The following is a 14,878-nucleotide window of genomic DNA, read 5'->3' as shown; positions in this document are numbered from 1 at the left end:
ACTACCTGCCACATACCAGAATAAGTTCAAATTCTCCAAACTCTTTGCATGTTAGTGTGAGCATAAGAATGTATGGTAGAATATGTATGTGTGTAAAAGGGTAAGGTATTCTGGGTGAAGTTGAAAAGAAGTTAGGGTGATTGAGTTGTAGATAAGGTGGTGAAAGAAAGGTAAGGAGGCAGGACAGCAGAGTGGTGAGGTAGAGTCAGGCCTGCTCAAGTCAGTGGTGGGATATTGGTGGAAAAAATCAGGATTGGGAGAGTAGTCAGTCATATAGTCATGAAGGATTTAGATTTTTTTATACCTTTCATTTCTTGGGTCACTATCCAGGTTAGCAAGACTTGCCCAAATGTCTGAATTCAACTCACCATTATCGACATTCATGCAGGATCCTGGGGTCCTGGAGAAAAACCTATTGGATGTTCATACATCCCAGTCAATTTCCACGGAGTCAACGCATCATGCTATTCCAAGGGATCTGACACATGTCTTTAGAGATATGTCTGGTCTCTAGCAGGAGATTGGAAGATCTGGACCAATGTCTCTGATGACCCTGTTTTATTGATAAATTAAAGCCATGCCTCTTGATCAGTTTTAGCTGTGAATGATGCTGTTTAAATTCTTCATTATAATGTCAAACCTCTGCAATCTATCTTAAAGATTGTTAAAAACAAAAATGATTAGGTAGGCAAGGTGGTGCAGAGAAATGTAAACAGAATGCAGAGAGAAAAACAAAGCTTATGTTTTGAGTCCAGCGACTCTTTGCCTATTCTGATGAAGGATCACTGGACGTGAAGCATTAAATCTGCTTGTTTCTCTACAGATGCTGCCAGACCTGTTGAGTTATCTCCAACACATTCTGTTTTTGTTTCGATTTCCACTATCTGCAGTCCTTTGCTTTTATTTTGGTTCAGAGAAGTTATCTTTTCATTAATGTGATAGAATTAAACACAGCTTAACAACAACATAATGCCTCGCAAATGTTATTCCCTTCATGAAACTGGTTCAAATGATCATAACCATTTCTATAATGGGCTTGGACTCACAGCCTCAAACTATCATAATCTGGAACTTGACTGACAATTCAACTGTGTAAATTATTAAATTGGTTAAGTGATGAAGATTTTATTATCATATTGTGGAAATAGATAAAATTAAGGATTTCATGAGAATATTGAATGATTACCTACATAGAAACAATGTGCATAGTTACAAGGAAAAAAATCAGAAGATTGGCACCAAGTTAAAAAGCTCAGAGAATTAGTACAGAGCTGCTGAGCAGAAAGACCTCCTCCTGCATCATAATGATTCTGTGCTCCTGAAAATGCTTTTCTCAGAATGGGCAGAGCAGAAAGACTTTTATTGCGAATTAGACCATGGTCTATCTAATTTGAGCATCTGATGCTAATTTTGGAAGGCAGTGTATACATGTTCCATTTTCAACATAAATCTCACCTTGATCAACATAATTTTTTTCTGAGAGAAGATGCAACACCATCTTCTGAAAGCAATTATTGACAGACAATAAATGCCAGCTTTGCAATTCTCTGCAACAAATATAAACCACACAGCCTACCAATGAAAATTAGGTAGATGGCTATCCAGTGGTCACACAGGAAGACTTCAAGAATTTGAGACATGTGCAAAAAAACTTCATAAAACTACAGAGCAGACTGCATTTTAGAGGCATCTCAAAGCATTTTACACATTCATTTAAAAAAAACAGTAGTCACTGTTGAACCAGAGCCAAATACAACAGTTCGCCTGTGTTGAGCAAGATCTTACTAATGCAATGAATACAGTTAATAGTTTCTTAGGAGCATCAACTGAGAAAAAACACACATTTTGAGCAGAAAATGGCAAGAACTCCTTTTGCTCATCTTCCACAAGTGCTGCTGTGATTTTAACATTTGCCTGTAAGCTAAAAACTGGGATGGATCTGACTTTACTGATACTTCCAAAGTACCACATCACAGTCTGGTGGAAGTATTGTTCCTGTATTCAAATCGCAAAGTCAGGCCAGAACCAACAGGCCAAGTCAGAAATGAACACTGCCAATCAGGCCAAGCTTAATATGTAGAAGAAAGAGGCTGAATATCAAAAAATGTATTAATATATTGCAAAAATATCTATTAATATAAGTTTCCGAATAATCAAGGACCATCAACATCATCAAAATAAACCATATATTAAATTCACATGTCAAAGTTGATAGTAGAATACTCGAAATATTGCACCATCAGAAATATTTGTAATATTGACAGGTCACAGTTTGCAAATACCTTGAATGTGACACTGCCTGTAACATCCCAGTTACTACTGCACATTGCAAGAAATAAACTACGCATTGATGACTCTAAATAAATTGAAAAACATGTACGTAAAGTGCTGATAATGAATTGTCATTAAATTGCAATTTGATTTGTAAAATAATCTTTGAATATCACTTGATCAATTTGGTCTCTTCATCAGTATCACCATCCTCTTCATTCTCACCATTATGGTCTCCTGCATGATTCCCATCACTTGCCTGTAAATAAAAAAAAAAGTTGCACTCATGGAGCAAAGGTAACTTTCACCATTCTAGCTTTCATCAAAACCAAAATGACAATTTTCCAGGTTTTATTTTATAAAATAATGGTGTCAGCAAACACCACATCAGGTTGCTTCACAGAGGACAACAGAACAACAGATTATGTAAGGGAGTATGTGTTGCACATAGTATTGGATACTACTTTTGTGGAGCTAGGAACTAATTATACACAAATGTTCCACTGGGCCACATTCATGTGTCAAGTCGCATGTAACATTTTACACAGGACGTTGGCCTAATGCATTATTCTTACTAGGCAGCCTGGTAAACTATATTAAACACAAAGTTTTCTAATCTTTCTAAATCTAAATTATTCTAACTCATGACAACCAGAAGACAAAATGTGGTATGCTTTGGTCTGCAGATGGCATGTAAGCCAACATGAAACTTTTGTGCAGCCACATACAACATCTCTGTAAAGTACTTTCCCAGGTAATAAAGATGGATTCAATATATAATTTAATTCCACAAGACTGCAACATTATCATCCCTTCTTATCCATTCTTTTGTCCAAATTCTGAGGTGTTCTTTTTTCTCAGTCGTCATTTTTACACGAAATGCTAACTCTCGGGCAACTTTTCCACACAGAGGGTGGTACGTGTATGGAATGAGCTGCCATAGGAAAGTGGTGGAAGCTGGTACAATTGCAACATTTAAGAGGCATTTGGATGGGTATATGAATATGAAGGGTTTGGAGGGATATGAGCCAGGTGCTGGCAGGTGGGACTAGATTGGGTTGGGATATTTGGTCAGCATGGACAGGTTGGACCGAAGGGTCTGTTTCCATGCTGTACATCTCTATGACTCTAAGAATATGGTTTCATTTGCTGGGTATTTCTAACATTTTCTTATTTTAGATTTCTAGCAACCATATAATTTTACCATATGTTTCCTTTTTTCTCTGTAATTTTCTTGTAGATCTTCCATCCTCCTTTTAAATTTTAGTTTCCTAAATAAGTCATTACTTCCCAATAACAGAAATCACAGCATGAACAACAGATTTCAATTATGCTTACATCATAATTGTTTGTGCTCGCATTTGATTACCAACTGCTAAGTTCAATTAGGTCTGTGCAAGTAATGTTTGACTGAGTGATCCAAAGTGCACATTTTCATCAAGATGAACTTTGGGGAACTTAAGCTATTTATCCCAGAAGTATCTAATTAGTAATTGTGCCAATGTAGATTACTCAATTATATTGTAATCAACTAAAGATAACAATTGGACAACATTACTTAACATAAATGGAAATTCAATGTTTCAGATGGTGTGTAAAAATATGTTGAGGTTTCAAATTTAAACATTTCCATGTCCTCAGTTATCCAGCTGCATAACAAAATTTATCAGAGGTATGTAATGTTGAAATAACTTCAGTATATCCCATTAACTGTGGGGAGGCGATGATCTATTGATATTATTACTGGATTGTTATTACAGCAACCCAGGTAATGTTCTGGGAAGCCGGGTTCGAATCCCAATATAGCATATGGTGAAATTTGAATTCAAAAGAATCTTAAATTAAGAGTGTAATGATGACCATGAATCTGGCATCAGTGTTCATGTTACCAGTAGAGTGCATGAATACAGGCAGTCCCTGGTTGTGAACAGGTTCTGTTCTGGAGTCCATTCGCAAGTTGGAATATAATGCAGGACAATCTAAAGGAGCTGTTCATGAGTACAGGAAATGTTTATATGTTGGGTGTTTAAAATTATACTTCTGTATGAGATTGCATTCATTAGTAGGAGTGTTCGTAGTTGGATGTTTGTAAATGGGGAACCGTATACACAAAGAACAGAATATCTCTATTCACAGTAAGACAAGACTTTCATTTTTGTACTCTCTACCTAAATAGAAACATAACAAATTAAACATCAACTTATAGTAACATAGAGGTCTACAGGACAGAAAAAGGCCCTTCAGCCCATCAAGTATGTGTTGGTCAAAAACAACCACCTAATTATTCTAATCTCATTTTCCAGTACTTGGTCCATAACCTTTTATGTCTTTGCATTCTAAGTGTACATTTAAATACTTCTTAAATGTGATGAGGGTTTTTGCTTTTACCACCTTTACCACCACCTGAGTGAAAAAATGTTTCCTCATATCCTCTCTAAACCTCCTACTCTGTACCATAATTAAAAGTTTTCAGCCTAGGCAACATCCTGGTAAATCTCCTCTGCACCATCTCCGATGCAATAACATCCACCCTATAACGTGGATTTCAGAATTTGACATCAGATACTAGCTGTGGCCTAACCAAGTTTTTATGGAGTTCCTGTATAACCTCCCTGTTCTTAAACTACATGCCTTGGCTGATAAAAGCAAATATTCCATATTCCTTTTTAAGTACTTTATCTTCTTGACTTGACTTTAAGGGATAAGTGGATATACACACCAAGGTCCCTCTAAATCTCAGTGCATCCTAGATTCCTCCCACTCATCATGTATTCCATTGCCTTATTTGTTCTGCTTAAGTGCATTACCTCACAGTTATCCAGATTAAATTCATTTGCCGCTGAGCAGCCCATCTATATTCTCCTGTAATCTAAGGCTATTTTACTCATTATTTACTACCAATTTTGTATGAAACACGAACTTACTGATCAATCCTCCTACATTCAAGTCCAAATAGTTTATATATACCACATACAGTAGGGCCCCAACACTAAACCCTGTGAAACCTCACTGGACACACCTTCAATCATTACCCTCTGCATTCTGCTGCTCAGTAAATTCTGGACCCATTTGTCCAAATTTTCTTGGATCCCACAGGCTCATACCTGTACAATACAAGATCTCAACAAAAGCCTTGCTGAAGTCTAAGTAGACTCCATAAAATGCATTACCCACATTTGTATACCTGGTCACCTTTTCAAAAATTTCAATCATGCTGACTGTTCTTGATTAATCCCTGCCTCTACAAATCCAGATTACATCTGACCATCAGAACTGCTTCCATTAGTTTCCCCATCACTGAAGTTAGACTGACTGGGCTTAATTTCTTGGTTTATCCCTTACTTCTTTCTTGAATTATGGAACTACATTAGCTATCCTCCAGTCCTCTTGCACCTCTCCTGTGGCCTGAAAGGAATTGAAAATTATTGCCAGCATCTCTGCCAATTTCTTCCTTGCCTCACCCAATAGCCTGGGATACGTTTCATCTGGTCCTGCATATTTGCCTACTTTAACAGCTGCCAGACCCCTCTCTGTCCATGCTAATTTCTTTAAACATATTAATAGTCTTTTCATGATCTAATATTCTCAAATATTAACAATCCCTGTAGTAAGACAATATGTGTTTGCAAAGGGTTTCTGGGGTAGGTGATTCCAAATCACAATATGTTTTCAGGCTAGTTCAAAATGATGATCTCTGATGAAATGAACAGAAGCATTTTAGGATCAGACAGCCCCTCTCAAAAAGTAATGCTACCACACTGACATCAGTAAAAAAAAATGAGAATCATCACAAGACAATGAAAAAAGGTTTTGAATAAGGGATAATACTTAAAAATATCTAGACATAAATAAATCTAGCAAAAAATATTGCTGTAGACTTCCTCCCACTTTTCACATGTAGATGTTCACTTAGCACAGCAAAGTGACTAAACATCAGGCTTTTTATAAAGTGAGACTTAAGCTGCAGATTTGCTCAAAACTGGAGTTTCTGTCAGATTTAGTTCGGCATGAGTTGAAACAAATAACAATTAACAAGCCTTTACATAGATTATACATATATACCATTATATTTTCCTGTGACTGCAGTGGGACTACTTCTTCCCCAAGCTGGCGATATGTGACAAGGTGCAGATCAGAGATCTTTTCTGGAAGAGATTTGTCCAATGTTTCAGGCAGCAACAAACTGAGGATGCCTGCTAGCAGTCCAGTGGCTCCAAACACAACAAAATGCAATGATGCCTGAATGGATTTCTGTCAAGGGCAGGAAATAATATTAGTTATCCAATGATACAAGAATGACACTGGACTAAGAAGGTATAAGTGACACCGATAACGTAATAAAACTCAGAAACTAAATGCTGAATTGTCCAAGGTATCCAGGGATATGCAAGCTAGATGGATTAGCCATGGGAAATGCAAGGTTAGAGGAATAGGGTAGGGGAGTTGACTCTGGGTGGGATGCTCTTCGGAGAGTCAGTGTGGACTAAATGGGCCAGTTTTCTTCCATACTGGCAGGATGTTATGATTCTAAACGTATTCCTTGCGCTAAATAGTTTTTAGTTTTTCTTTGCTCACCTGTCTGCAAGACACTGCACTTCACGGCTAGAAACTGATCATGGGTTCAGAAGGAATTTCCATCTCATATCCCATGGATATCAGGAGCTTGGTGCTATCTTGTCCAATTGCTATTGTCCATTTATAACCCCAGTTACTGATAACAGATTATAGTTAGAATTTAAACCAGCCCATTACTGCAGGAAATGTGGCTAGGCTCACTAAACTGTACAAAAGGCCACATGTAAAAGAGTCGGTGCCAGGAATAACCTCCCACAATTAATTTGAAGGAGCTGATACATGCAATTTATTTGCATGTGGAAAAATGTCAATTGGCTAATTAAACAATTAGACAATTACTTGAGCCCATGCAAATTTAGCGGCAGTTACGAGATTAAATGGACATCACATAGCTTTCTCGTTCATATGTAGTGGCATCCTGTTTTAAATCTATGGTCTCTTTGACGCAGTGAATTAAAAAAAAACACACATATAGCTGTGTCACTAAAACTAAATTACTAATTTATTATAAAACCCAGATTTACTCAAATAATTTCCTTACATTCACAGTGGTAGTGGAATGGGCAGTATAAGTAACTGAAATTCTGAAAAAGATGCATTCATTGGCAAGCTAGGTAAATTCATGACTGAGAATGAATAGACAAATAAATATTCTAGGATACGAACAGATGAAGTAGAACAGAATGAGGCTCGTGGAATATAAACGCTAGCATGAGCTAGATGAGCCAAAAATGCCCACTGAGTCATAGAATCATACAGCACCGAAACAGACCCTGCCATCCAACCAGGTAAAATGAAGGGCTTTTGCCCGAAATGTCGATTTCGCTGCTTGTTGGATGCTGCCTGACCTGCTGTGCTCTTCCAGCACCACTGATCCAGAACCTGCCATCCAACCAGTCCATGCTGAACATAATCCCAAACTAAACTATCCCACCTACTCACTCCTGGTCCGTATCCCTCCAATCCTTTCCTATTCATATACTTAACCAAATGTCTTTTAAACGTTGTAATTGTCCCGACATCCACCACTTCCGCAGGAAGTTCATTCCACACATGAACCACCCTCTAAAAATATTTGCCCCTCATCTCCTTTGTAAATCTCTCTCCTTTCACCTTAAAAATTTGCCCCTGTCTTGAAATTCCCCATCCCAGGAAAAAGATATCTACCATTAACTGTATCTGTACCCTTCATTATTTTATTGATATCTATAAGGTTGCCTCTCAACCTCCTCAAGCTCCAGTGAAAGAAGTCCCAGCCTATTCAGGTTTTCTTTAAACTCAAACCTTCCATACTCCGCAAGATCCTGGTAAATCTCTTCTGAACCATCTCCAGCTTAATAATATCCTTTCTATAACAGGGCAACTAAAACTGGACACAGCGTTCCAGAAGACGCCTCACCAATATCCTGTACAACCTCAACACAACTTCTCAACTCCTTTACTCAAAGTTCTGAGCCATGAATGCAAGTGTGCCAAACACCTTTTTAAGCATCCTGTCTACGTGTGATGCAAACTTAAAAAATTTATGTACCTGAACCCAAAGGCCCCTCTGTTATACAGTGATAGTTTCACTTCTTTCATGTGTAAATCACAAAACCCTTCTTTTTAAAGTTGCATTCTTGGGTTAGCTGCTAACAATGGTGATAGCTAGACAATATGTTGAAGGTGTTAGCCCCTCACATACCACCTCACATACACATGGACACAGGTACACACAGACATGCACACAGACACCCACACACACCCTTATAGACACACACATTCCCACACTCACACATGCACTCCCTCGCAGACTTAAGACACTGCACCCACTACACACACACACACACACACACACACACACACACACACACACACAACCCCCACCCCAGACAGACAGACACACACACCCACCCACAAAGACCCACATGCACACATATATTTTGTGTGGTGAATTTGTATTGCAGAGTTACATTGCACTTTGCTCAAAAGCTGCATACATTCATGTAGAACTCTGAGCTCAAAAACTGCAGTAATTTATGTAAAACACTATTATCTCATTATTTAGATTAGAATCAATCTAAACATTAGGTCATAGACAGAGAACACAGGGGGCTAACACCTTCAACATATTGTCTAGCTTACACCATTGTTAGCAGCTAACCCGAGAATGCAACTTTAAAAGAAGGGTTTTGTGATTTACACATGAAAGAAGTGAAACTATCACTGTATTCTAACAGATGAAAGGCTTAACAGACAATCAATTTTTCAATGTATAATTTCAGTTACATCACACTGCAAATTTTTGCTATAAATTCTGTGTTACGATCGAGCCCTCCACTATCACCTGATGAAGGAGCGGAGCTCCGAAAGCTAGTGTGCTTCCAATTAAACCTGTTGGACTATAACCTGGTGTTGTGTGATTTTTAACTTTGTACACCCCAGTCCAACACCGGCATCTCCAAATCATGTGTCCCAATGCTATGTCAGACTGACAAACACCCTGTATAGTTTTACAGCATTTTACATGGATTCATGCAATTTTTGAGCAAAATAAAATGTAATTCTACAAAAACAAATTCACCCCATAAGTTTATATGTATGCACATGTAGGAGCGACAGATTGAATGTGCATGTGAGCATGTGCGTGTGGGTGTGAGTGCAAGTGATGGAGAGATTGAGTGTGAGTGTGTGTGTGTGTGTGTGTGTGTGTGTGTGTGTGTGTGTGTGTGTGAGATAGATTTCCTACAGTGTGGAAACAGGACTTTCGGCCCAACCAATTGACACCAACCCTCCGAAGAGTAACCCACCCAGACCCATTTCCCTCTGACTAATGCACCTAACACTATGGGCAATTTAACATTCACCTGACCTGCACATCTTTGGACTGTGGGTGGAAAGCGGAGCACCCAGAGGAAACACATGCAGATACAAGGAGAATGTGCAAACTCTGTACAGACAGTCGCCTGAGGCTGGAATCCAACCTGGGACCCTGGTGCTGTGGGGCAGCAATGCTAACCACTATGCCACCGTCCTGCCCAGTGGGGTGGACAAAGTTAAAAAGTTAGAAAGGTTAGTTGCAAGGAGAATGTTTTGTCTGGATGACAATCTAGAACCAGGTCACAGTCTCAGGATATGGAATAGGTCATTTAGCCTATAAGGTGATCGTGAGACCACATTTGGAGAGTTTTTAGATTAGATTAGACTAGATTAGACTTACAGTGTGGAAACAGGCCCTTCGGCCCAACAAGTCCACACCGACCCGCCGAAGCGAAACCCACCCATACCCCTACATTTACCCCTTACCTAACACTACGGGCAATTTAGCATGGCCAATTCACCTGACCCGCTGTGGGAGGAAACCGGAGCACCCGGAGGAAACCCACGCTGACACGGGGAGAACGTGCAAACTCCACACAGTCAGTCGCCTGAGTCGGGAACTGAACCCGGGTCTCAGGCGCTGTGAGGCAGCAGTGCTAACCACTGTGCCACCGTGCCGCCCGTGAAACCTTAGTCTCCCTACCTAAGAAAGATGAACTTGCCATGGGGGAGTACAGCAGAGATTAGGAATAGGGAAGGAAACATTGCTGCATTCAGATTGGCCAACCCATGGTACTGGCTAGCACAGAAGGCTGAGGAGTACAGGTTTAGATCAGAGTGATGCTGGAAAAACACAGCAGGTCAGGCAGCATCCGAGTAGCAGGAAACTTGACATTTCAGGCAAAAGCCCTTCATCAGGAATAGAGAGCACAGGAGTACAGGTTACTGGGTATATTCAAGAATGAGATTGATAAATATTTAGATACTAAAGGCATCAAAAGAGAAATCAGGAACATGGCACTGAAATAGAGGACCAGCCATGATCATGTTGAATGGGGAAGCAGGCTGGAAGGGTTGGATAGTCTACCCCCGCTCCTAGTTTCTTTGTTTCACTGGAGTTCACTCATGAGAAAGATGAGGCAAGTGAAAAAAGTGGTAGGCATATCAACATCGGAGTTGGGAAGGAATTTCTAGAATTTTGATCTCACGATAGCAAAGAACAATAACATAGTTTCACATTAGGATGGAATGTGACTTGGAGGGAAACTTGCCAGTAATGGAGTTTCCATGCATTGGCTGCCCTTATCTTTTTAGGCAGCAGAGTTCACAGGTTTTGAGGTGTGGTCAAAGAAGCCTTGATAAGTTGTTGCTATGTATTTTGTATATGGAATACACAACTGTCACTGATCATCAGTATTGGAGAGAGTGGATGTTGAAGGTGACTTACGTGGTGCCAATCAAGCAGGTTGCTGTGCCATGGATGATGCTGAGCTTCCTGAGTGTAGTTAGAACTGCACACTTCCAGGTAAACGCAAATTATTTCATCACACTCTGATTTGTTCCTGGTAGGCGGACAGGCTCTGAGGACTTCGTACATGAGTACTGCCAGCAAACTCCCAAACCTCTGACCTACTTTTGTAGCTAGAATGTTTAGGTGGATGCCAAGTTCAGCTTCTGGTCAACGGCAACTTTGGGGTGTTGATAGTGGCTGATTCAACAATGGGAATGCTATTTCATCATTCTCTTGATGGAGAGTGTTACTGCTTGGCACATAGGGCATGAATGTTACTTGTTATGTACCAGCCCAAACCTGATGTTGTCTGGACTTGCTGCATATAGATATGGACAATTTGAGTCTTGAAGGAGTCAGAAATAGTGCTGAACAAAAATGTACAATCATTTACAAACATTCCCACTTCTAACCTTATGATGGGGGGAAGGTAATTGATGAAGCAGCCCAAGACAGTTGAGTCCAGAACACCACTCTAAAAAACCTCTAGAGCAATACCCCAAAGCTGAGATGACTGGTGTCCAACAACCACATCCAATTCCCTTTATGCTTAGTATAATTTTAACCAATGAAGAGTTTACCCCAATTCCCATGGAATCCAGTTTTGCTAGGGCTCTTTGAGTCACACTCAAAAAAGTCTTTATGTCAAGGGCAACTACTCTCACACCTCTGGAGATCAGCTCTTATGTCAGTGTTTTGACTTAGACTAATGAGGTCAGGAACAGAGTAGTCCTGGCAGATCACAAACTAAGCATCAGTGAGTACCACTTGACAACTCTGTTAAACTGACCTTTCATCACTTTGCTAATGACGAAGAGCACATTGGTTGGACGATAATTGGCTAAATTGAACTGGTTCTTTATTTTGTGGATGGAATATTATCCAGATTTTCCACATTGCTGGGTAGATGCCAGAATTGCAGCTGTACTGGAGCAGCTTGGTTAATGATGTGGCTCCTTCAGGAACACAAATCAGGAGCACTATTGCTGTAATGTTGTCAAGACACATAGCCTTTTTTAGTACCCACTACTTTCAGCAAAATGAATTGGTTGAAGACTGAGATCTGATGCTGGGGATGACAAGTGGACACAGATGGATCACCATTGGGCAACTCTGGCTGAAAATGATTGTAATACCTCAGTAATGTATTTTGCACTTATATCCTGGGCTTCCATTTCAAGAAAGATAGGATATTTGAGGAGCTCTCACCTCTGGTTATTTGCTTATATAAAAATATACAAATTAGGACATTCTGCCAGCCTGCTCTGGCATTCAATAAAATCATGGCTAATCTGTCTGCATTTTGAATTTCAGATCTCCATCTACTGACAACCTATAATTTCCTTGGCTAACAAAGCACTTTCACTTAACCTGCACTTTAATAATTATTCAATTATTCCAGCTTTGTCTGAGGCAGAGTTCCAAAGTTGCGCAATTGTCTAGAGAGAAACAAATTCTCATTTATATCTTTAAGGAATGACACTTAATTTTAAAACAGGGCCCCCTGGTTCAGAAAACATATTTTATGCATCCACCTTGTCAGAATTTTATAGGATCTGATATACTGCTTTCTCACTCCTTCTAAACTCAAGTGGAAACAATCTAATTCATTTTAATCAGTCCCCATAAGACAAGCTCTTTATTCCAAGCATCAGTCTAGTAAACCTCCTCTGAACTGCCTCCAGTGTATTTGCATCCTTTTTAAGTATTCCAAAATTGCACACAATCTTTGAGGCATGGTCTCACCAATGCCCTGTATAAATGAAATACATCATCCTTATTTTTTGACATTCAATTCCTTTCGTAATAAAGAAGGCCATTCCATTAGCTGTCTTAATTAATTTCTTTACCTACATACAGGTAGTTCTTCTATAACACAATGTTTGCATTCTTATGCAACTCCATCTTATCGAAAAATCGCACTTTAGAAACAGCACTTAATGTTGGCAACATAATTGCATTACAGTCAACACATGTTTTAGAAGTTTGCACTTTGGAAACAATGCCCCCAATTCGTCAATTGCATTATAGCAAACTTGCATAAATGAAACATACGTTATAGCAGAATGACCTGTACTAACTTTTTGTGACTAATGCACTAGAATATCTAGACTCTTAGAATTTTGCAGTCATTCTTTTAAATGATGTTCCGTTTTATTTTTTCCAACAACTTCACTTCTTCCCACATTTCACTGCATCAGCCAGTCTTTTGCCAACTCACTCAACCTATTTATATCTATCTTAACCTAATGGTCTCTGTACAACTCACTTTCCTTCCCAACTTTGTGTTATCTTCAAATTTAGCTATTACTATACGTTTGCTCCTCTCATCTAAAACATAAATATAAAAAGTTGAGGCTCCAGCATGGACCCCTGTGGGACTCCACTTGTCACATCCTGTCATAGACTCACAGCATGGAAACAGACCTTTCAGTCCAACCAGTCATAGAGTCATAGAGATGTACAGCATAGAAACAGACCCTTCAGTCCAACCCGTCCATGCCGACCAGATATCCCAACCCAATCTAGTCACACCTGCCAGCACCCAGCCCATATCCCACCAAACCCTTCTTATTCATATACCCATCCAAATGCCTTTTAAATGTTGCAACTGTACCAGCATCCACCATTGCTCTGGCAACTCATTCCATACACGTACCACCCTCTGTGTGAAAAAGTTGCTCCTTAGGTCTCTTTCAAATCTTTCCCCTCTCACCTTCAAACTATGCCCTCTAGTTCTGGACCACCCGACTCCAGGGAAAAGACTTTGTCTATTTACCCTATCCATGCCCCTCATAATTTTGTCAACCTCTATAAGGTCACCCCTCAGCCTCCGACGCTCCAGGGAAAACAGCCCCAGCCTGTTCAGCCTCTCCATATAGCTCAAATCCTCCAACCCTGGTGACATCCTTGTAAATCTTTTCTGAACCATTTCAAGTTTCACAACATCTTTCCGATAGGAAGGAGACCAGAATTGCACGCAAAACTCCAACAGTGGCGTAACCAATGTCCTGTACAGCCGCAACATGACCTCCCAACTCCTGTACTCAATACTCTGACCAATAAAAGAAAGTATACCAAACGCCGTCTTCACTATCCTATCTATCTGCGCCTCCACTTTCAAGGAGCTATGAACTGGCACTCAAAGGCCTCTTTGTTCAGTAACACTCTCTAGGACCTTACCATTAAGTGTATAAGTCCTGCTAAGATTTGCTTTCCCAAAATGCAGTACTTCGCATTTATCTGAGTTAAACTCCATCTGCCACTTCTGATTGGCCCATCTGATCAAGATCCTGTTGTGATCTGAGGTAACCTTCTTTGCTGTCCACTACACCGCCAATTTTGGTGTCATCTGCAAACTTCCTAACTGTACCTCTTATGCTCGCATCCAAGTCATTTATGTAAATGAAGAAATGTAGAGGACCAGCACCAATCCTTGTGGCACTTCACTGGTCACAGGCCTCCAGTCTGAAAACAAACCTCCACCCTACTCTCGGTCTTCTACCTTTGAGCCAGTTCTGTATTTCATGAGATCTAACCTTGCTAATCAGTCTCCCATGGAGAACATTGTCAAACGCCTTACTGAAGTCCATATAGATCACATCTACTGCTCTGCCCTCATCAATCCTTTTTGTTATTTCTTCAAAAAACTCAATCAAGTTTGCGAGACATGATTTCCCACACACAAAGCCATGTTGACTATCCCTAATCAGTCCTTCCTTT

General features: G+C 39.8%; 1 protein-coding gene across 1 annotated transcript in view; it reads right to left on the bottom strand.

Moving 5' to 3' along the window:
• Positions 1 to 2,189: 2,189 nt before the first annotated feature.
• The window catches only part of LOC132820775 (solute carrier family 22 member 15-like), a 76,898-nt gene continuing 64,209 nt past the window's right edge, over positions 2,190 to 14,878 (bottom strand). Inside the window, exons 11-12 of the mRNA XM_060833068.1 lie at positions 6,334 to 6,522; positions 2,190 to 2,530 (exon numbers count right to left, since the gene is read on the bottom strand). Of these exons, the coding sequence (XP_060689051.1) occupies positions 2,444 to 2,530; positions 6,334 to 6,522 (276 nt within the window). The 3' untranslated portion in view covers positions 2,190 to 2,443. The remainder of the gene's footprint in view (positions 2,531 to 6,333; positions 6,523 to 14,878) is intronic.

This window comes from Hemiscyllium ocellatum, chromosome 12 (genome assembly GCF_020745735.1).
Source record: "Hemiscyllium ocellatum isolate sHemOce1 chromosome 12, sHemOce1.pat.X.cur, whole genome shotgun sequence".
NCBI classification, from domain to species: Eukaryota; Metazoa; Chordata; class Chondrichthyes; order Orectolobiformes; family Hemiscylliidae; genus Hemiscyllium; species Hemiscyllium ocellatum.
This window is presented reverse-complemented; position numbering and strand designations above follow the sequence as displayed.